The following is a 24,143-nucleotide window of genomic DNA, read 5'->3' on the forward strand; positions in this document are numbered from 1 at the left end:
TGTGAAGCTGACGGAGGAAAGCTCGTGCTTACAGCGACAGTGGCTGGCCATGTTTTTCACACATGTTGCCTGGGTAGGCTCCCTTTGTAGATGGGAGCTGTTAAGCTCCCCCATCTCAGTAGACGTCACGCCTGATACTGGCTCCCAAGGCAGGTATGTGGGGCCAGCGTGTCCAGTCCCTGGGTCTGTGTCGTTGTTTACCACCTGAGATGTTACGGGGAGATGTGTTTCAGGGTAACAGGACTGCTTACACACTGGGGCCCACTGGCTGGGACAGTAGCAAGAGTGAGTGGCTGGCCCTTATCCTCTGTACAGGCAGTCATTCTGTTTCGTGATCACCAAGCACATTTCCCCGGCTTTGGAAAGTGGGAGCAGAAGACCAGGGCCCTGGTGTCAGGTCCAGGCCCACCACCTGGACCCCAGCACATCCTTGCCCAGTGCCATGCCAACTGGTTCTATGGCTGTCAAAAACCAAAGGGCTGTGAACGGGGCCACTGAGCAGGACCAGTGCTCAGACTGCATGGGCAGTGTGGTTGCTGTAGGGTCTATACAAGCTCTGTTGCCAGGCAAGGGTGTTTCCTTCTAACCCAGGGCTGAACTGGGGTTTGCTTTGTTCTGACCCAGGGTGGCTGGCAGGTGGAGGAGTGAGAGGAGCCGCGGTCCCTTGGCTTAGCAAAGCCATGGGCCCCAGCACACTATGGAGGGCTTTCCAGCGAACTGCAGCTCACCTGTTCGCTCGCCTGTGCTGGGCTCACCTGTGGCCTTCCTGCTTTCTCTGATTTCTTCCCCACGGAGCCCACTGGCCTTGAGTTTCCCCAGATGCATGCCAAGGGTGCTAAGGGTGCTGTAGGAAGCACCTGCTTCCAGGACCTGTCTAGTAACATGCTGTCACACTTCTGTAGGACCTGGAGTTTCCACAAGGAGTCTGTTATTGAGAGAATTTAAGATCTAAACATGGCAAGTCTCAAGTGGCACTGAGTCGTGTCACCCATGGCAGCAGGGACCTCTTATAATGCCAGCAGCCTGGCCTTGAGGCCAGAGCTGTCTCCCCAGGAGCCCTGCTGCCCTGTGTGCCCTCCTGCCCCCAGGACGTGCCTGGGGACGTGGTTCTCCCAGCCCCTCCCTGCCTGATGGGCCCTGTGCGACAGGAAGCATCCTGTGGCTACGTGGGCAGTGGGAGGAGGTTGCAGGCCCAGGCCTGCACTGCCCTCCATCTGGGCCCTGGGTCACGGCTGGCCCATTGCCCTGGAGAGGGAGGCTGCCTGCTCCTCCCAGCCCTCCAGCTTGGGGCAGCTGGCACCCAGGTGAGCATTCCCTTGGCCATGTGTGAACAGATGGCCTACTGCCAGCACATTGGGGTGGAGTTCATGTTCATCAACGACCTGGAGCAGTGCCAGTGGATCCGGCAGAAGTTCGAGACGCCTGGGATCATGCAGTTCTCCAGTGATGAGAAGCGGACCCTGCTCGCCAGGCTTGTGCGGTCCACCAGGTGTGGGCAACTTTGGTGTTGACCCAGTGGGTGGGTTTGGTGTGGTCACCGCCTCTGGCAAGTGCTGCTGGCCCTCGTTCCACGGCTCTTGGGGGTGTCATGTTTCCCATCCAGGTTTGAGGACTTCCTGCAGCGGAAGTGGTCTTCAGAGAAGCGCTTTGGCCTGGAAGGCTGCGAGGTGCTGATCCCTGCCCTCAAGACCATCATCGACAAGTCCAGCGAACACGGCGTGGACTATGTCATCATGGGCATGCCACACAGGTGCCCCGCATCCCCCATGCCACCCTCACACCAAGGACTCAGCCCCTAATCCCCTGTGCCACCATCACACCAAGGCCCTTGGTGGTTTCAGACCTTGTACTACATCTGAGAAACACTGAACCCTAATGCCTATGTGGGGCCGCAGCCAAGGGTGGGTGAGTGCAAGGGCTGTGGACTGGCACTCATGGCTGCCTGTCCATGGGGTGGGGACCAGCATTGCCCATACCCTGTTCACCCCATGTGTTCCAGGGGGCGGCTGAATGTGCTTGCAAATGTCATCAGGAAGGAGCTAGAGCAGATCTTCTGTCAGTTTGACTCAAAGCTTGAGGCAGCTGATGAGGTGAGGCCCTTGGTTTCCTTTAGAAGCTTCCAACATAGCTCCAGCCCACAAGACCCCAGGCCCCACTTGTTTCTCGGGAAGGACTTATGAAGGGTGGGATCTTCCAGGATATTCCATGCTGTCCACAAAGGAGGTGGTCCGTGGATGACCCCTCAGAGAAAAGAGGGATGGCCAGCAAGTCAGAGGCCCTGCAGCCCCCACCATATCCCCCTGGGGACGAGGATGTGCCCCTCTGGCCAGGACCTCCCTGCGCCCTGAGAGGGAAACATCCTGGGAGTTTTCCCAGGAAGGGGCTTCTGGGCAGAAACAGCCCCAAGCAGGGCTGTCATGAAGAGTGGCACTCTGTGCCCAGGATAGACATGCCGTTTGCAATGTCAGGGCTCCGGGGACGTGAAGTACCACCTGGGCATGTATCACCGGCGGATCAACCGTGTGACTGACAGGAACATCACCCTGTCGCTGGTGGCAAACCCTTCCCACCTCGAGGCTGCTGACCCCGTGGTGATGGGCAAGACCAAAGCAGAGCAGTTCTACTGCGGGGACACCGAGGGCAAGAAGGTGAGCCATGGGGGCGCCCAGGGTAGCTCTGAGGCCAGATGGGCCCAGAGGGCCCCCAGCCCTGGGCTTGTCACAGACGTTACACTTCTGGGATTTAACAAAATATTCTTCGAAAAGTAGCAATAGTAAAACAGGCCTACATACAGGTGGTACTCTCACACATTCTCGCCGTGGTGGCTGGGCACTGTGCTGGGGAGGGGTCCTGTGCATGCGGCCCCCTGTCTCCTGTGCAGAGCCTGTCCTCAGCAACAGGTCTGGATCCCAGTCCTGCACACCTGTTCTTGCTGCTCTTGAAAAACCCCCAGACCATCACCTGGTTCCTGGGAAATTCACAATTCAGGGAGCTGGAGTGTTACATGACCTTCAGCATTTAAGAAAAACTTCATGATTTTTTGTAAATGCAGTGAGCTGGTTCTGTAATGTGGTGCAACACTGAGCTCAACCTGGCTGGGCCCAGGGCTGACTTGGTGCAGCCCTAGGGGTATCCATGTGGGAAAGCAGCCGCCCACCCCCACCCTCCCCCACAGTAGGAGGCCCACACAGAGCCCTGCTTCTACCAGGGTCAGGGGAACCGCTGGGGCACCTTCAGAGATAGTGGGCAGGGACAGCCACAAGGCCTGGCATGGGCTCTGGGTACTACCAGAAGGGAGACCAGCCCTGAGCTGCTGGCACAGCACCCGAGATGTCACAGGAGACCCTGCAGGGAGAAATGACATGCCCGTCTGGGACCCGGCAGTCCCACTCCTGACAAGGCCTTCTCAAACTGACACTGAAGACAGGGCATGGGGCTTGGTTTTAAAAATCCAGAATTTGTTCCTGGAAGTGCATTGTGGACCTTCCCTTCCTGGTGCTGAGGACCATGGAGGGGACATGGATGGGACGGAGAAACAGCTTGCACAAATGCTGTCACTGTGCTCATTGTCAAGAAGACATGGTGAGTGTAGAGGAAGATCACAGCCTACCGCCCAGGCTTGAGGCCAGCAGCTCGGGTATCTCTGTGGGGCGTGTGCCATTCCTGAGTCTGGTCAGGCAGAGCATCCGAAGCCAAGGACACACACCTGAATGAGGGGATGAGAAGCAGCTCCTTGTGGGAGAGTGTTACGCAGCACAGCCCATGTGGGCCTGGGCACATTGGAGCAGTAGCAGCCCTGGATGGGGTGGGCCTGCACTGCTGTCCTGTGTCCAGGGTGGCCGATGTGCAGATGTGTAGTGGGCTGCCGGGCTGCCTGCAAGTTGGGAGGTGCTAGGGAATCTCAATGTTTTCTTGGCACTTCCTAAGTTTGATATTATCTCAGAACACATTATTTTTTGGAAAGCAGGTCATGACTTACTATCCAGGGTGCCTGGTGGATATGTGGTCAGGACCATGTTGCATTTGGGGTCTCCTTTGCATGTCTGCAGGTCATGTCCATCCTCCTGCATGGGGATGCTGCATTTGCCGGCCAGGGCATTGTGTATGAGACATTCCACCTGAGCGACCTGCCATCCTACACGACTCATGGCACTGTCCATGTGGTCGTCAACAACCAGGTAACCTGCTCCAGGAGGTCTTCATAGCAGAGAAGGCCGCCGAGGCAGTGTCATCAGGTTTCTGACCAGATTTTCTCCTGAGGGTCCCATGCTCATGGCAGTCTTACTTACAATGACATCCCTTAATTTTGTAGAACATTCATTGTTTTCTGATTAAGATACATCAATTATAAAAAACTTGGACAACATGGAAGACCGTCTTTTTTTAAATGGAGAGATGTTAATTACACTATTTTAAAAATAGTGATATTATTGTACAGTATTTTCCTTAGACACACAAGCATATAGATGGCTCTTCAGAAACTGGAGTTCTATATACACAGTTACCACATTGTTTACTCATGACATTATATACTCTTAAAATACTAATTTTAATGGAAATAACCATTATAGGTTGTTTCACAAATATATATTGCCATGTAGTTATCTTCACTGTTTTAAATAATGATGTGATAAACATTCTTGTAAGTAAATATTTCTGCTCAACTCTAATATGTATCACTGTTGTATGTGATTTCCTCCAGCAGCCATCTCACCAACACATGTGCGTGTTTGTTTAACAAAATACTGGCCTTTAAGGACAGCCCTGTGCTAGGGACCACTGTGGAGCTCTCAGGGCGTGTGGATGCGGTGTGACTGGTAAGGATGAATGTTGCTCCATGCAGACAGGTCAGAGGGACGGAGAAACAGCTGCAGCTGTCCCAGCAGGAGTAGAGAGGAAAGGGGGGGATTTAAACATGGACTGAATGGGGAGGTTATCCATGCCAGAGCCCAGAAGGTCAGGCACAGAAGCAGGCGAGAAATCCACCCAGTGTGAGTACCCCAAACAATATGATGACCACAGTCACTTGTAAGTGCCCACTGAGCAGGCGCTTCCCAGACATTAACTGAGCCTATGCTGTGTGGCCACAAGGGATTCTGTCCCCATTTCACAGGAGAGAACATTGACTCAGGCAGGGGAGCTTGCTGCAGTATTAGTATGTGACCTGTGTTCTGTCAAAGGATGGCATTGGGAGGAGTGTTGGAAACATGTAAGGGAAAGGAGAGGCCTAAAAACAAGCACACCCCCTCCCTGCACTGTGCTCTGTGCACATGACCAAGGTCAGGGCGGGCTCCTCGCACGTGGCTTGGCCAGGTGTTGCCAGAGGAAGGCTGCTCAGAGGTCTGGGAGCCAAGACACAGGCATAGTTTCTTAAAAAAAAAAAGCAGTTATCCATGAGTATTCAGAGTCAGATGAATTCCATCCCAGATTTAAAAAGATTACTTGCTCTGATGGCAGAACCCACTTCACAATTTCTTATGAATCCCAGAAAAAGGAGAGGTGCCAAAGCCTTTAAAAATTTTGTTGTAAGGAATAAGAAGGATAGGTTCTAGTCTCTGAAAAAAGATCTGCATAGATTCTCCACCTAGATGAGGGATGTGTCACTGTCATGAAGGGCCACCCAGGCCCTTGGTCATGGCCTTCAGTCCTGCCCACAGTCAGGAAAACGGGCACTCAGCAGGCTGTGTGGCATGCAGGGCTCCGCGCGGCCCCACCATGGTCAGCACACTTACCAGTGACAGGCGGGAGCAGAGAAGGTGGCACATGTAGCTGGCCCAGAGTTCAGGAGAAGAACTTGTCCAGCAGAATCGGGTTGCAGCATTCAAGTTCAGGTGTTGAGGCACAAGTGACAGGGTTAAGTCTGGAGACAAGTATTAAACATGCATTGTTTTTGTTAGTTTGTTTATTGCTGTAGTTTGCACTCGGTAGAAGTCACCCATGGTGGTATGTAGTTCTCCAAGTTTTGACAGCTGTGTATAATCATGTACCTCTCAAGACAGAAGAGTTCTATCATTCCTTTCCCAGCCCACCCCCAAAAACACTGGGATTTTGCATTTTTCGGAAGTCTGACAAACAGAGCCCTGCAGTCATGGCCCCTGAGGGCTGCCCCAGCCAGCACAGCCCTCATGTCCTGTGCCACAGTTTGCTTATCTGTTCACTGTGGGAGGGGTGGAATTGTTCCCAGCTTTGAACTTTGATGATGGAAGTCACTATGAACACTCACGTGCAGACTGTGGTGAGCCTCAGTTCTCCTTACTCTGTAAATACCTGGAAGTGGAATTATGTGTCATGTATATGTTACACTTCATAAGAGCCTGCCAAGCTGCTTTCCGAAACGTCTGTACTGTGTTATGGTGAGTGAGTTCCTGTTGCCCCCGTCCTTACTTGCTTAGGGTGTTCACACTTCGTTATTCAGCCATTCTAATGAGCTGAAGTTCTTGCCGCCTGCTCGGACCCCAGAGGCTGGCAGTTGCAAGCAGCTTTCCCTGTGTGAACCATCTCTGCTGAGCATTTGTGCCGTTTTGCCTGTTTGGGGGATTAGGAGGGTTGTTTGTTTAATTAAAATTTGAGAGTCCTTTACAGATTCTGGATACAAGTCCCTTATCAGAGATGTTTTGTGAAGATTTTTCTTCACCTATATGGCTTATCTTCATTCTACCAGATCTTTCACATAGCAAAAGTTTTTCATTTTGATGAAGTCCAGTTCATGCATTTTTTCTTTTATGGATTATGTGTTTGTTGTCAGATCTAGGAAAACTTTGCTTTACTAAAGATTTCCCCCATCTTCTAGTATTTTTATAGTTTTGACTTTATATTGAAGTCTATGCTGTTTGGAGTTCAGAGTTCTTTTTCTTGCCTGTAGATACCCTGTTGTTGCAGTAGTTTGTTGACAGGATTATCCTTTGTTGAAATGAGTTGACTACGGTGTGTGGTCTGTGCTGGGTCTCTGTGCTGTCCACTGATCTGTCTGGCCTTTTGCCAGTACCTCATTCTCTTTATTTCAGTCTTAAAATCAGGTTGTATGAGTCCTCCACTTGGTTACTTTTAAAAATTGTTTTGGCTGTTCTAGGCCCTTTGTTTTTTCTTAAAAATTTTGGAATCAGCTTGTCAATTTCCAGAAAAAGCTATAATGGCAATTTGACTGGGCACCAAGTTAGTAATAAGTAGATCATGTCGAGCCCTTTGACCTGAGAACACAGTACATCTCTCCTTTGTTGGGGTCTTACTTCATTTCTCTCATAGGTGTTTTGTAGTTTTCAGCATACAGATTCTTACATGTTGTATTAGGTTCATGCCTTAACTATTTCATTATTTTGAAGCTATTATAAATGGTAATTTTTCAAATTTAAAATTTTTAACTATTACCAGAGTATAGAAATATAATTTTGTTTTGCATTCTTTACCCCCAACCTTACAAACTCACTTTCAGTAGTTTTTTTGAGGATTCTTCTGGAACTTTTTGTCAACAGTCACGTGGTTGACTTGTATGTGTTGTAAGACAGTGTCCAGGCTCACTCCTCTGCATGTGGCTGTCCAGTTTTCTCACCACCTGTCACTGAAGAGACTCTCTTTACCCCACTGTGTATCCCTGGTGCCTTTATGGTAGATTAATTGGCCAGGCATGGGTGGATTTCTGGCTTCCTGCTCTGGTGGCCTGTGGGTCTGCTCCTGTACCAGTGCTGCCCTGTTTGGGTTACCATGACTTTGTGATAGAGTTTGAAATCAGGAAGTGTGGTGCCTCAGCTTCATTCTTCTTTCTCAAGATTGCTTTGGCTCTTTGGGGTCTTTGGTGGTTCCACATGAATCTTAAGACTGTCCCATTTCTGTGGAAAATGCCCTTGGTATGTTGATTAGGGATGGGATTGACTCTGTAGATTGAGTTGGGTAGAGTGGACATTTGAACAGGAGCCTGTTACACTGCAGGCCTGCTCTGGACTTTCCACCTGGGATGGGAGGCACTTGTTTCTACCTGTGGGAGGTGGAGCACAGCTTCCCCACCATGTCTGTCAGTACCCCAGGGAGGGGAGAGCAGGTGCGGTGGGCCAGCGGGCTTTGTTGCTGTCTCCCCTGGGCCCGCTGACACCACAGTCTAGGCGCCCGCCGGGGCAAGTATGGCGGGCCACAGGGTTTTCTGTGTGGTTGGCTTGCAGTGGGGCGGTTACCCACAGAGAGTGTCGTGTCTGTCGAGGCAGCCTGGTCCTGGTCCTCTTGATGCCAGGGTTCTTGTTCACGAAGCCGAAGATGAGCTCCACAAACACTCAAGGTAGGAGAGCAAGGTACAGGCTTTTATTTAGAAATAAAGTGAGAGACTAGAGCTCCCGGCTCACACCAAGAGGGGACAAGAGAGCCTGTAGTGGTGCATTGTCTAATAATTTTATAGGCAGTTGAGGATTTCTCGAGAACATGAAAAGAACTTAGGGGTGTGGACTCGTTAAGTGGTCCCTGAATATTAAAAATTAACTTAACGTAAGGAATTTCCTGCCTTGATTTCCCTCTGGGACACCAGCGCCTTGGTCTGGGAGCACATCAAAAGGCTGCCCGCCCAGCCCCCAAGGTGGGCTGAGGTGTTGTGTATTTGTTAAAGAATCCTGCCTCTTGAACTTCTTGGGTGTTAAAAAGCAATCTTATCTTTAAGATGGAATTCTTCTTGCCTTTTACCATGCTGTCTACAGCTGGGTCTGCATGCTAAGTTAGTTGGTCAGCTCGCAAAATCACCTTGTCAGATCTGAAGGAGGAAAGACAGCACATAGGCCTGGGCCTTTTAGTATGCTAAAGTAAATCTTACACATGGTTACAAATGATTAGCATAATAAAACATGTACTACTCTTCTTTATCTGGGGAACATTAACCGATCTCACTGAAGAATGATTCTGCAGCTTAATGTTTAACATAGAGTTTTATAGGGGGTTTCCTTGCATGTAGTTACATTGCTCTGACTGCAAATATCCTGCCCTGCCCCCTCCGGAGGCCTTCACTCTACTCTGATTACATCCATGGTCCCTGTCTCACTCTGGCTTTCCTCTGAACTGCCTTTTTTCTGGCTGCTGGCCTTTTGAGCAGCCTGCTTCTCTGGCTCCCAGCGTGGGAGGTAAGAGGCAGAAAGAGAGCCCTGGGGACTGTCACTGAGCTGCACGTGGGGACCTGGGCCCCAGCTGGCCTGTTTCCTGTCAACCTTCAGAGTTACATCTGTTCTGTGCAGTTACATCTATTCTGTGCAGAATGCTGGGGTTTTTGCTGTGCATCTTGTCCATCCTCCAGAAGTGAGGGTCCTGTGAGATGCAGAGCTGTTCAGGCTGCTCCTGATTGCTTGAGTACTGGTAACTTCTGTCTGGTGGAGTCCGTACACTGAAGTGGCACAGTGGGTGGGCATGACGTTATTAGTCATGATCTCTTAGTAGGACCTGCGGTGGTGCCCCTTCTTCCATTTCTTGTTCTGGTCGTTTGTGTCTTGTCTCATTTTGCCTTGGTGGTCTGGCTATAGATCTGTTGTTTTCAAGGAACAGATCTGGTTTCACTGCATTTTCTCTCTTTTTCTGTCTTACATTTCATTGATACCAGCTCCTTGTTACTCCTTTCCTTCTACTTCCTTTGGGTTTAATTTAGTCTCCTTCTGCTTTTAGATCATTAATTTGAAACATTCTTTCTTTGCAATATAAACATTTAATAACACTTCCAGAATCATATTACACAAGTAACACAGATAAGCCATGGGCTTAACGTTCTTATGACAGAAAGGCAAGTATTTTGGTCGAATGTGAGACTGTGTCCAGAGGGGACTTAGGATGGCAGAATGTCTGAAACCCACCCTACAAGAAAGAAGCCAATAAGCTGTGCCCAGCAGCCCAGGGGAGAGGAGATGCCTGGGGGCAGGAGAGCTGTTTTCAAATGGATGAATGAGTCAGGCAGCAAGTATATGATGGGAAATTAGCACGAATGGGTAGCAATTAACAGGAAGATTTCACTGAATGAAAGGAAGCGCTTCCCACAATCAGACCCGTTGCAACTGAGGACCAGCTGATGGGCTGGAGTGGACATGGCTGCACTAGGATGAACAGATAAGCCCTTCAGGTCTTTCTGGCTCTCAAATCAGCAGTTCCTCCTACTAGTATGCTCCCAAATGTCCGGAGAGAGGCGTTTCTAAAGATGCCTGCAGCAGCAAGACCAGAAATACAAATTCCCGTCACTGGATCAGTAGGGAGCTGGCCAATAGCTTAAGATACATCCATACACATGTTACAAGGCTTAAACAAATTAATACATGTAAGTTAATATACATAAATTAACAGAATAGTACTGGCCCATGATTCAGCATCGTGTGAGTCAGCTGCAGGCATGAGTATGATGCAGTGAGCCACTTAAAAGCCTTGGGCCCATGTGCACTGTCAGAATGGTCCACACACTGTACAGAGGGAGCAGGGAACAGAGCAATATGTGGAACACGCCTGTCTCCACAGGTGTGTGAAGACAGAAGCCATGACAGTAGTACTGGGGAGGGCGGCCAGACCCCTGAGGCCTCAGGTGACTTCTGTGAAGTTCTGGATAGAGCATGCATGTTAGATCACCCACTATTCCCCACCTCATCCCTCTAAATGGGTGACCCAAATGGGTAGTGATTCAAGATCTCTAAGTGTCCATCACAATTCTCCTTGGTACATCATTTCTTAATGTTCTCATTGGTTTCTGGATGTTTCCAATCTTTTCCTTAGTCATGGTGATGTAGGAGATTGTGTCAAAGTAATTTATCATCATAAATAATTCTCAGACTTCTCTAAGAACTGCAGTTTTGCTGTTTTCTTTAATCTTTTTACTGCTTTTGACACATCATGACATGGTGTGGGGTCCAGTAAGGTCTGTAGCAGGAGAGGAAGTGGCTGCTCTGCTGAGGACCTTGTTTCTCCACAAACATACTTAGGGTCTCACCTCTAAAATTCTTTCCTAAGGAAGTCATCACACGCTAAACTTCTGTGTATAAGAATGTTTGTTAAAATGATATGTGCACTGCTGCAACATGGAGACATAAGATGTATGTCCAGCAGTAGAAGAGTCTTTGCATAGATTTTGGTGCAGCCTAGGAAGTGGTGTACTGCAATCACTAAGAGGCCTGCTGTTCTGGTGAAAGATGGTGAGCGGAGGCACAGAGCACCACCAGCTGCGAGAGCAGGCTGATGGCGTTGAGGACAGCCTGGTACCCTTGCAGACCTTGGCTCCCCTCCTAGGCACCCACTGCAGGTAAACTCAAGTGTCACTGGCGAGGAGCCATGTGACAGAATGTGCAGTGATAGTTGGAAGCCACCACATGCCCACCAGTAGGAGCGTGCAGGAATATACTGTGGTGTACACAGGACATGTGTCTGGCCTTTAGCATTCACCACCAGGCTCTGCTGCAGGAGGCAGAGGTGTGTGCAGGAGCCATGAAGACGTGGAGCAGAAAGCAAGTCACAAAGAATTTGCACCACACAGAGGGTGACAGTGTATGTAAGGGGCATGGAGTGTTTATCTCTGGTTGAAAACAAATGGAAATATACTTCAGAATGTCAGTGCTATGAGAAACCAAGGAAATTGGGAGCCTCCCAGATTCAGGGAGAATACAAAGAGGTGACAGTTGCTGTGTGATCTGGGGACTGGGTCTTGAAGCGGTAGCACAGCTGATGGACCGTGCAGAGACTGTGATCAGGCAGGCTGAGAACCGGGCCTGATGTCGCTTTAGGAAATGGATAGTCTACAGCTTACCCTCAGTGGCCCAAGAGAAAAGGTGTGTGCACGCACAGGTAATGCAAGGAGAATGAGTAACAAAGGGGCAGAGTGGTGGGCCTGAAGAGAGGCGGAGAGTGCCCTTTGTATTCTCTCCACTTTTCCTAGTCTGAAGTTTTATCAAGATTATGAAGTTACCAACAAGCCTAAAAGATTGTACTGTTTACAGACACAGGACATCCATGAGGCAACATGCAGGAGTAGTGCCCTCTACTCTTGGGGCCCTGGACTGCTATGGTTTGCTCACACGGGGTTACGAGCTTGCTGGTGATCGTTACAGTATTGTTACACTCTCCATGTGTTTGAAACATTTCATAAAAATACATTTCAAGGGTGGAGCCAAGATGGCAGCGTGAGTAGAGCAGCGGAAATCTCCTCCCAAAACCACATACATCTGTGAAAATATAACAAAGACAACTCTTCCTAGAATAAAGACCAGAGGACACAGGACAACATCCAGACCACATCCACACTTGCGAGAACCCAGCGCCTCGTTAAGGGGGTAAGATACAAGCCCCAGCCCCTCGGGACCTGCACACCTCTCCCCCCAGCTCCCGGCGGGAGGAGAGGAGTTCGAGCTGGGAAGGAGAGGGAGCCCAGGACTGCTGAACACCCAGCCCCAGCCATCCAGACCAGAACGCAGACACAATGCATGCGTGGGGTCCTGGATACCAGGGAAACAGGGCAGCAAGACCAGTGAGCGGGTGCCTGAGTCCGGCGCCAGAGAACAAAGAAACAGGAGTGGCCTTTTTTTTTTTTTTTTTTTTTTGGCGAGTGCTTCTTGGAAGTCTTAAAGGGACAGGGACCCCAATACTAGGGAAACAGGGGAGCAAGACCGGTGAGCGGGTGCCTGAGGCTGGCGCCTGAGGACAAAGAAAAGCGAGCGGGTTTTTTTTTATTATTATTATTTATTTACTTTTTTTTTTTTTTTTCCTGTTGTTGTTTTGGTTTGGCGAGTGCTTTTTGGAAGTCTTAAAGGGGCAGGGTGGGACACATAGTACAGAGGTAGAGAATCTGGGGATCTCTGGGCACTCTAACCCCCTGGGCAGCAGGGAGCACAGAGGCCCCTTACGGAGATAAATAGCCTCCCGGCCACTCCCCCTCCAACGCGACTCCACCACTTTGGAGCAGAGCCCAAGCCAGGTCACGCCCACAGCAACAGCGGAGATTAACTCCATAGCAGCCGGGCAGGAAGCAGAAACCCTGTCTGCGTGCAGCTGCGCAGCACAAGCCACTAGAGGTCGCTGTTCTCCCAGGAGAGGAGGGCCACAAACCAACAAGAAGGGAAGTCCTTCCAGCCGTCACTCGTCCCAGTTCTGCAGACTATTCCTATCACCATGAAAAGGCAAAGCTACAGGCAGACAAAGATCACAGAGACAACACCAGAGAAGGAGACAGACCTAACCAGTCTTCCTGAAAAAGAATTCAAAATAAGAATCATAAACATGCTGACAGAGATGCAGAGAAATACGCAAGAGAAATGGGATGAAGTCCGGAGGGAGATCACAGATGCCAGAAAGGAGATCGCAGAAATGAAACAAACTCTGGAAGGATTTATAAGCAGAATGGATAAGGTGCAAGAGGCCATTGAAGGAATAGAAACCAGAGAACAGGAACGCATAGAAGCTGACATAGAGAGAGATAAAAGGATCTCCAGGAATGAAACAATGTTAAGAGAACTGTGTGACCAATCCAAAAGGAACAATATCTGTATTATAGGGGTACCAGAAGAAGAAGAGTGAGGAAAAGGGATAGAAAGTGTCTTTGAAGAAATAATTGCTGAAAACTTCCCCAAACTGGGGGAGGAAATAATCGAACAGACCACGGAAATACACAGAACCCCCAACAGAAAGGATCCAAGGAGGACAACACCAAGACACATAATAATTAAAATGGCAAAGATCAAGGACAAGGAAAGAGTTTTAAAGGCAGCTAGAGAGAAAAAGGTCACCTATAAAGGAAAACCCATCAGACTTCTCGACAGAAACCCTACAGGCTAGAAGAGAATGGCATGATATATTTAATACAATGAAACAGAAGGGCCTTGAACCAAGGATACTGTATCCAGCACGACTATCATTTAAATATGATGGTGGGATTAAACAATTCCCAGACAAGCAAAAGCTGAGGGAATTTGCTTCCCACAAACCACCTCTACAGGGCATCTTACAGGGACTGCTCTAGATGGGAGCACTCCTAAAAAGAGCACAGCACAAAACACCCAACATATGAAGAATCGAGGAGGAGGAATAAGAAGGGAGAGAAGAAAAGAATCTCCAGACAGTGTATATAACAGCTCAATAAGTGAGCTAAGTTAGGCAGTAAGATATGAAAGAGGCTAACCTTGAACCTTTGGTAACCACGAATTTAAACCCAGCAATGGCAATAAGTACATATCTTTCAATAGTCACCCTAAATGTTAATGGGCTGAATGCACCAATCAAAAGGCACAGAGTAACAGAATGGATAAAAAAGCAAGACCCATCTATATGCTGCCTTCAAGAAACTCACCTCAAACCCAAAGACATGCACAGACTAAAAGTCAAGGGATGGAAAAACATATTTCAGGCAAACAACAGCGAGAAGAAAGCAGGGGTTGCAGTACTAATATCAGACAAAATAAGACTTCAAAACAAAGAAAGTAACAAGAGATAAAGAAGGACACTACATAATGATAAAGGGCTCAGTCCAACAAGAGGATATAACCATTCTAAATATATATGCACCCAAAACAGGAGCACCAGCATATGTGAAACAAATACTAACAGAACTAAAAGGGGAAATAGAGTGCAATGCATTCATTTTAGGAGACTTCAACACACCACTCACCCCAAAGGACAGATCCACCGGGCAAAAAACAAGTAAGGACACGGAGGCACTGAACAACACACTAGAACAGATGGACCTAACAGACATCTATAGAACTCTACACCCAAAAGCAACAGGATACACATTCTTCTCAAGTGCACATGGAACATTCTCCAGAATAGACCACATACTAGGCCACAAAAAGAGCCTCAGTAAATTCCAAAATATTGAAATTCTACCAACCAATTTTTCAGATCACAAAGGTATAAAACTAGAAATAAATTCTACAAAGAAAACAAAAAGGCTCACAAACACATGGAGGCTTAACAACATGCTCCCAAATAATCAGTGGATAAACGAACAAATCAAAATAGAGATCAAGGAATATATAGAAACAAATGAAAACAACAACACAAAGCCCCAACTTCTGTGGGACGCAGCGAAAGTGGTCTTAAGAGGAAAGTACATAGCGATCCAGGCACACTTGAAGAAGGAAGAACAATCCCAAATGAATAGTCTAACATCACAATTATCGAAACTGGAAAAAGAAGAACAAATGAGGCCTAAAGTCAGCTGAAGGAGGGACATAATAAAGATCAGAGAAGATATAAACAAAATTGAGAAGAATAAAACAATATCAAAAATCAACGAAACCAGCTGGTTCTTTGAGAAAATAAAGAAAACAGATAAGCCTCTAGCCAAACTTAATAAGAGAAAAAGAGAATCAACAGAATCAGAAATGAGAACGGAAAAATCACAACAGACTCCACAGAAATACAAAGAATTATTAAAGACTACTATGAAAACCTATATGCCAACAAGCTGGAAAACCTAGAAGAAATGGACAACTTCTTAGAAAAATACAACCTTCCAAGACTGACCAAGGAGGAAACACAAAAGTTAAACAAACCAATTACGAGCAAAGAAATTGAAACGGTAATCAAAAGACTACCCAAGAACAAAACTGCCGGGCCAGACGGATTTACCTCGGAATTTTATCAGACACACAGAGAAGACATAATACCCATTCTCCTTAAAGTTTTCCAAAAAAAAGAAGAGGAGGGAATACTCCCAAACTCATTCTATGAAGCCAACATCACCCTAATACCAAAACCAGGCAAAAACCCCACCAAAAAAGAAAATTACAGACCAATATCCCTGATGAATGTAGATGCAAAAATACTCACTAAAATATTAGCAAACTGAATTCAACAGTATATCAAAAGGATCATACACCATGACCAAGTGGGAATCATCCCAGGGATGCAAGGATGGTACAACATTCGAAAATTCATCAACATCATCCACCACATCAACAAAAAGAAAGACAAAATCCACATGATCATCTCCATAGATGCTGGAAAAGCATTTGACAAAATTCAACATCCATTCATGATAAAAACTCTCAGCAAAATGGGAATAGAGGGCAAGTACCTCAACATAATAAAGGCCATATATGATAAACCCACAGCCAACATTATACTGAACAGCGAGAAGCTGAAAGTTTTCCTCTGAGATCGGGAACTAGACTGGGATGCCCACTCTCCCCACTGTTATTCAACATAGTACTGGAGGTCCTAGCCACGGCAATTAGACAAAACAAAGAAATACAAGGAATCCAGATTGGTAAAGAAGAAGTTAAACTGTCACTATTTGCAGATGATATGATATTGTACATAAAAAACCCTAAAGACTCCACTGCAAAACTACTAGAACTACTATCTGCATTCAGCAAAGTTGCAGGATAAAAAATTAACATACAGAAATCTGTAGCTTTCCTATACACTAACAATGAACCAATAGAAAGAGAAATCAGGAAAACAATTCCTTTCACAATTGCATCAAAAAGAAATAAATACCTAGGAATAAACCTAACCAAAGAAGTGAAAGACCTATACCCTGAAAACTACAAGTCACTCTTAAGAGAAATTAAAGGGGACACTAACAAATGGAAACTCATCCCATGCTCGTGGCTAGGAAGAATTAATATTGTCAAAATGGCCATCCTGCCCAAAGCAATATACAGCTTTGATGCAATCCCTATCAAATTACCAGCAACATTTTTCAATGAACTGAAACAAATAATTCAAAAATTAATATGGAAACACCAAAGACCCCGAATAGCCAAAGCAGTCCTGAGAAAGAAGAATAAAGTAGGGGGGATCTCACTCCCCAACTTCAAGCTCTACTACAAAGCCATAGTAATCAAGACAATTTGGTACTGGCACAAGAACAGAGCCACAGACCAATGGAACAGACTAGAGAATCCAGACATTAACCCAGACATATATGGTCAATTCATATTTGGTAAAGGAGCCATGGACATGCAATGGGGAAATGACAGTCTCTTCAACAGATGGCGGTGGCAAAACTGGACAGCTACATGTAGGAGAATGAAACTGGACCATTGTCTAACCCCATACACAAAAGTAAATTCAAAATGGATCAAAGACCTGAATGTAAGTCATGAAACCATAAAACTCTTAGAGAAAACATAGGCAAAAACCTTTAGGACATAAACATGAGTGACCTCTTCTTGAACATATCTCCCCAGGCAAGGAAAACAACAGCAAAAATGAACAAGTGGGACTATATTAAACTGAAAAGCTTCTGTACAGCAAAAGACACCATCAATAGAACAAAAAGGAACCCTACAGTATGGAGAATATATTTGAAAATGACAGATCCGATAAAGGCTTGACGTCCAAAATATATAAAGAGCTCACCCACCTCAACAAACAAAAAACAAACATTCCACTTAAAAAATGGGCAGAGGAACTGAACAGACATTTCTCCAAAAAAGAAATACAGATGGCGAACAGACACATGAAAAGGTGTTCCACATCGCTAATTATCAGAGAAATGCAAATTAAAACTACAATGAGATATCACCTCACACCAGTAAGGATGGCTATCATCCAAAAGACAAACAACAACAAATGTTGTTGAGGCTGTGGAGAAAGGGGAACCCTCCTACACTGCTGGTGGGAATATAAGTTAGTTCAACCATTGTGGAAAGCAGTATGGAGGTTCCTCAAAATGCTCAAAATAAACTTACCATTTGACCCAGGAATTCCACTCCTAGGAATTTACCCTAAGAACGGAGCACTCAAGTTTGAAAAAGACAGATGCACCCCTATGTTTATCGCAGCACTATTTACAGTAGCCAAGAATTGGAAGCAACCTAAGTGTCCATCAGTAGATGATTGGATAAGGAAATGCGGTACATATACACAATGGAATATTACTCAGCCATAAGAAGAAAACAAATCCTACCATTTGCAACAACATGGATGGAGCTAGAGGGTATTATGCTCAGTGAAATAAGCCAAGCGGAGAAAGAGAAATACCAGATGATTTCACTCATCTGTGGAGTATAAGATCAAAGGAAAAAACTGAAGGAACAAAACAGCAGCAGAATTACAGAACCCAAGAATGGACTAACAGGTACCAAAGGGAAAGGGACTGGGGAGGATGGGTGGGTAGGGAGGGATAAGGCGGGGGGAAGACGAAGGGGGTTGTTAATATTAGCATGCATAAAGGGGGGGGTGGGAGAAAGGGGAGGGCTGTACAACACAGAGAAGACAAGTAGTGATTCTACAGCATTTTGCTATGCTTATTGACAGTGACTGTAAAGGGGTTTATAGGGGGAAGCTGGTATAGGGGAGAGCCTAGTAAACATAATATTCTTCATGTAATTGTAGATTAATGATAACAAGAAAAAAAGAAAGGGGGATTACTCCCTGATAGGATAAAACTAACTGTAAATCAACAATTAATGCATGCTTTAAATACCCTTAATTTTGATCACTTAAAGGGTGCCAGATGATCAGCTATGGAAGTACATTTTTCTGGTAATATTACTTTCTCTTAAAAAAAAAAAAAAGCAATTCCTATGTGGTGACCTCCAATAAGTTCTTCATAATGGTATAAAGGACATATCAACGTGTGGGCAAAGGGTCTGTTTTTGTTTATACAGAGGATCAAAGCCTAATTTGGCTACCCAGAAAACGAAATAAGATACGATATGAAGAAGAAGTTCCAACATCAACATACTCTGGAAGAGTCATTCCAGAAGATGATCATCAAAAAACGTCAACAAAGATCCTGGCGCTGTTGCAGTTGTAGCTGCATTCATCCCACTGGTTCCTGGAATTGCCATTGGAATGAAGAAGGAGATATCTAAGCTGGTCTGTGCATACAGTAGAATAACAAATTTGACCTAATCTATACTGTTGGAACTCACTCAACCAAGAATTAGGAGAAGTGCAAGTTGCAGCGCTCCAAAATCTTGAGACTACAGACTATCTACTGTTAAAAGAACATATGGGATGTGAACAGTTCCCAGGAATGGGTTGTTTTAAATTGTCTGATTTTTCTCAAACTATTCAAATTCAGTTAGGCAATATCCATCATATCATAGATAAGTTTCACAAATGCTTAGGGTGCCTAACTGATTTTCTTGGTTTCACTGGAGATGGCTGGTAATTGTAGGTCTGCTTTGGTTATGTAACTATACTCCTATTATGTTAATGTGTGTGCGCAATTTAAGTAGTAGCTTAAAACCTATACATGCTGAAGTTACTCTACAAGAAGATGTGTCAAAGAAATAATCTTCCCATGTTTTCTTCCGCCTGCTACTTCTATAGCTTTTCTTCTTCCTTCCTAATTACAACCCTTAAATAGAATTCGTGCCTCATATCAAATTTACCGAGTATCATAATTCTTCCAAGTGGTAAAGATACCTCAAGACAAATGCTGGGCATAGAAGCTACAGGGCATAAATATGCAAAGAAATAAAAAGCTAACCATTTCAAACAATAAGGCTTCTCTCTCACTTACCAACTTTACATTTCCCTGTATGGCCCCGGAAGATGACTGGTTAGCCAGAGACAGGTAAGATTCCTCAAGGGAGGAACAACCTAAGACAGGCACAGTCGCAGGGGGGTCATCAGGTGAGAAATTGGGGATCAACAGAGGTGAGGCTTAGAACCTCACCCCCCCTGTTTTGAGAGAAGTCTTCTGCATCCGTGGATGTTTTGTTGCCCTTGTCTAGCTTGGACTAATCCTTAGCCTATAGGCACACACCTGATCATCTACATTTGATTTCTTACAGCACTAAACTATGTTTTCTACCTTTATCTTGCATCTACCTACCACTTCAGCATTTTACTTAAAAAGAAAATAGTAATAATAATAATAATAATAAGGGAGAAATGTGGGATTCACATATAAATCAAGTATAAAAATCAAACGAGTATTCATATCTGACCTGATTGTTTATAGTTCATAATGCGTGATCAAAACCGAAAGTTTCTGTGATGACTGCCCTTGTACTGTTCACCATGTAAGAACTTATTCACTATGTAAGAATTTGTTCACCATGTAAGAACTTGTTCGTTGTGCTTCAGAAGATCGGAGACTGATGAGAATTAGGCTTGGGGTGGATTAATGATTGTGCAGAGTCCCCTGTACAGAATTTTATTGTTGTTAACTGTTAACAACCATTTGATCAATAAATACGAGAGATGCCCTCTCAAAAAAAAAAAATACATTTCAAACGCAGGTATGAGTTATGTATATACAACGAATTGGATTTTAGTTATCTTAGTGGTGTTATGAAACCTTTACATTTTCTTTTCAAAGAAACGGTGCTCATAAATTGAACAAAGTGAAAAATAAGAATTTTAGGTGTATATTATATGTATATGCATGCAAAGAAAATAGTCTGGAAAGGAAAACATCAAAATATTTACACTGTATCTGGTGGAAATACAGGGAACTTTAAGTTAACTTGAATTTCTGTATACTGTCAGTCTTCCAAACTCTCTCTATGAACATGCATGAATTTTGTTATCAGAATGGGAAGAGAAAAAAACTCACTGGCCATTTGGGGACTTACACAGACTAGTCCAAGCGACTGTCAGCAAGTGACCCTTGCTCTGGCCTGCCTGCCCTTAGCACTGCCCACAGTCTGTCGCTTGTCCCTTGCAGATAGGCTTCACCACTGACCCACGCATGGCCCGCTCTTCACCCTACCCCACCGATGTGGCCCGTGTCGTGAATGCCCCCATTTTCCACGTGAACTCGGATGACCCGGAGGCCGTCATGTACGTGTGCAAGGTGGCAGCCGAGTGGAGGAGCACCTTCCACAAGGACGTGGTGGTAGACCTGGTGAGTGACCATGCCGTGTCCTGGAGAGCACTGAGACTAACCTCGCTGCCCCTCCTGAGGACTCCTAGGTCGGCCTAGGTGAGCCACACTAGGGGAGAAGGTGGTGGGATCCTCTCCCAGGACATTCCCAGGTCACTCCCGTTTCATCTCACATGTGAGGGAGAATGGGTAGGACCTTGACTCCGGAGGAGGTGGCCCAAGGCAGCATGCTGGAGAGAGGGTCCTCGTGGGTCCCCAGTCCAGCCAGCAGCCCCTGATGCCAATATCTTTGCTGTGCCCAGGTATGCTACCGGCGAAATGGCCACAACGAGATGGACGAGCCCATGTTCACACAGCCACTCATGTACAAGCAGATCCGGAAGCAGAAGCCAGTGCTGCAGAAGTATGCAGAGCTGCTGGTATCCCAAGGTGTGGTCGACCAGCCCGAGTACGAGGTGCGCCTCGGGCCGCCGCCCACTGCTGCTTTTGTGTATTCTAGGATCCCAGGGAGGACATGTGTGCACAGCCACAGCATCTCAATGCAAAATGTCCTGAGGGCTCCATGGAGTTGGCAGGACTGGGGGGCACAGTACCCAGGAGAGGTGCCCGTGGGCCCTCCCAGCTGCCAGCCCCGTGCAGGCAAGAGACAGGTGAAGGATCCACCCTAAGGCCTGGTGTGGTCTGGCCAGCTTGGTGGGTTTGTGTGGGAACGGCAAGCAACAGGCAGGCTGAATCACTGCCAGGCAGCCGTGGGAGCAGCACTGAGACTAGGGCAGGTGTGGGGTTCACCCCCACCCACCTCAGGCTGTGCAGGAGGAGTTGGGGTGGGGGCTCAACCTTAGATCAGGCTTGCAGCTGGCACGCAGGAATGGAAACAGTAGAATGGGGCAGGTTCTCACAGGTCCCTGGAAGGCAGTGGGGTCAGGGTCCTGCGCTCTGCAGTGTGGTGGGTGGGCCTGTGCAGAGCACCCAACAGCCGTACTGTGCCACCCACTAGGAGGAGATCTCCAAGTATGACAAAATCTGTGAGGAGGCCTTTGCCAGGTCCAAGGATGAGAAGATCTTGCACATCAAGCACTGGTTGGACTCCCCCTGGCCTGGTGAGTGAAGGGTATCACAGTGAACCCTTCCCTCGCCTCCAGAGCACCCCTCTAGGCCCCTGATTCAGATCCCCAACTGCCAACACTTCAGGGACACAGTCTAGGCTGCCTTTCCCACCATCTTATGTGGCCACATTTCAGCTCCTGGAAGGTGACAGCCTGGAGTCAGCTTGTCCCTCCTCTCCTAGGCTTCTTCACCCTGGACGGGCAGCCCAGGAGCATGACCTGCCCCTCCACTGGCCTGACAGAGGACATTCTGACACACATTGGGAATGTGGCCAGCTCCGTGCCCGTGGAGAACTTCACCATTCATGGAGGTAACCACATCTGGCTGGCTTCTGGGAGCGTTGGGCTGAGCACAGTGATGACTTCCCTGGGTCAAGGCTGAGTGGTTGGATGACAAGGACCCTGCCCCAGTCGCTCCTGCCCTAGGGTGGTCCCTGGCCAGCCAGGCTGTGGAGGAAAGAAGAGTGCATCCCCACTACTCTGTGGCCCAACCTGCAGTCAGCTGCCTTCCATGCCTCCCTGCCCCTCCCTGGCAAGTTGGGACTCCAGAAGCCATGGCCAGGCTGTGGCCTGGTAGGGGGAGAGCATGCAGGGCAGCCGGTGAGCGCCCATCTCCGCAGGGCTGAGCCGGATTTTGAAAACTCGCGGGGAGCTGGTGAAGAACAGGACCGTGGACTGGGCCCTGGCAGAGTACATGGCCTTCGGCTCCCTCCTGAAGGAGGGCATCCATATCCGGCTGAGTGGCCAGGATGTGGAGCGGGGCACCTTCAGGTACCACTCTTGGGGTTCCTGTGGGCCCTTTGACACACAAGAGGTGGGGGCTGTGCTGTTCTTCTGCCCAAGTCGCTACAGGGGACCAGCTGGCTGGCCTCAGACCCAGAGGCACCTCCCTGCTCTGGTTTGGGTTCTTCTGTTAAGAACTGCACTTTGTGTGTCTGCTGCCACCATGGGCAGAGCACAGGCCTGGCCCCTGCCTACTGACCTGTGCTGTTCTGCCCCAGCCACCGCCACCACGTGCTACACGATCAGAATGTGGACAAGAAAACCTGCATTCCCATGAACCACCTCTGGCCCAGCCAGGCCCCCTACACTGTGTGCAACAGCTCGCTGTCTGAGTATGGGGTCCTGGGTGAGCACCTTGGCCGTGAGACCCCACCCCGCCCCACCCCCACCCCCGCTCCCCCACCCCGGCTGCTCAGGTCTGCCCTGCTCCCTCCCGCCCTGCAGGCTTTGAGTTGGGCTTCGCCATGGCCAGTCCTAATGCCCTGGTCTTGTGGGAAGCTCAGTTTGGTGACTTCCACAACACGGCCCAGTGCATCATTGACCAGTTCATCTGCCCGGGACAAGCCAAGTGGGTGCGGCAGAATGGCATTGTACTGCTGTTGCCCCACGGCATGGAGGGCATGGTGAGCCTGCCACTGTCCCCTTGCAGCCTAGGGTGTGGGGCTGTTCAGGACCCTGACCCAGAGATGGTCCTACGGGCACCCCGGGTGCTGCCCATCCCAGAAGGCAGGAAAGCAGGTCCTGCTCTCCCTTCCATGAGAGGCTGGGGAGGGGGCGGGGGTGGCAGATGCAGGCCAGCCAGGCCCTGTGTGGGGCGGGCCCACTCCTGAAGCAGGTATGCCGCCTCCACGCTCCAGAGTTGGGGACTAACATGCCAGCCAAGCCGAGAATTTGGCATTTCCCAGAGCAGAAGTGTGCAAATCATTAAGGAAGAGACGTAGCACGTGTCCACATGCAAGAGGCTGCTGACGGTAATGGTGTGTCTGGTTCCAGGGCCCAGAGCACTCCTCTGCCAGGCCAGAGCGGTTCCTGCAAATGTGCAACGATGATCCAGATGTCCTGCCGGTGAGGACAGCCGCCCCTGGCGCCCCTGCTCTGGCCCCTGGGATCCCCAGGGCTGGGTGAGGAGGAGGGGAGGCAGGGCCGCCTGCCAGCTCCCTGCCGAGGCCTCTGCTCTGTGGGCCAGGCTGTACCTCTCAGAGCCACAGGAGGTTGAGACCGAGAATCCGGGTCCGAGCAGGAGGCGAGCAGGAGTAGCTCTTGTCCTGTCCCCTTGCGTGGGCCTGCAGTGCAGTGTGGCACCCGAGGCTGAGACCTAGCCCCAGGCGGGTGCTCAGTGCCACCGGCCTCTGGCCACCCCTCGCTGCAGAACCTGGAGGAGGCCAACTTTGACATTAACCAGCTGTACGACTGCAACTGGATTGTAGTCAACTGCTCCACCCCTGGCAACTTCTTCCACGTGTTGCGCCGCCAGATTCTCCTGCCTTTCCGGAAGCCGGTCAGTTGGATGTCCCTGTTCAGACAGGCCTGGACCAAGGAGT

General features: G+C 48.1%; 1 protein-coding gene across 3 annotated transcripts in view; it reads left to right on the top strand.

The window, feature by feature from the left end:
• The window catches only part of OGDH (oxoglutarate dehydrogenase), an 87,634-nt gene that overhangs the window by 58,501 nt on the left and 4,990 nt on the right, over nt 1-24,143 (top strand). For all 3 annotated transcript variants that reach the window (XM_036910293.2, XM_036910290.2, XM_036910292.2), the window contains 14 exons: nt 1,335-1,489; nt 1,604-1,750; nt 2,000-2,090; nt 2,469-2,648; nt 4,050-4,178; nt 20,555-20,734; nt 21,016-21,168; nt 21,711-21,813; nt 22,002-22,130; nt 22,440-22,590; nt 22,821-22,948; nt 23,047-23,225; nt 23,596-23,667; nt 23,972-24,100. In XM_036910293.2, the coding sequence (XP_036766188.1) occupies nt 1,335-1,489; nt 1,604-1,750; nt 2,000-2,090; nt 2,469-2,648; nt 4,050-4,178; nt 20,555-20,734; nt 21,016-21,168; nt 21,711-21,813; nt 22,002-22,130; nt 22,440-22,590; nt 22,821-22,948; nt 23,047-23,225; nt 23,596-23,667; nt 23,972-24,100 (1,926 nt within the window). The remainder of the gene's footprint in view (nt 1-1,334; nt 1,490-1,603; nt 1,751-1,999; nt 2,091-2,468; nt 2,649-4,049; nt 4,179-20,554; nt 20,735-21,015; nt 21,169-21,710; nt 21,814-22,001; nt 22,131-22,439; nt 22,591-22,820; nt 22,949-23,046; nt 23,226-23,595; nt 23,668-23,971; nt 24,101-24,143) is intronic.

This window comes from Manis pentadactyla, chromosome 7 (assembly GCF_030020395.1).
Source record: "Manis pentadactyla isolate mManPen7 chromosome 7, mManPen7.hap1, whole genome shotgun sequence".
Classification (NCBI taxonomy): Eukaryota; Metazoa; Chordata; class Mammalia; order Pholidota; family Manidae; genus Manis; species Manis pentadactyla.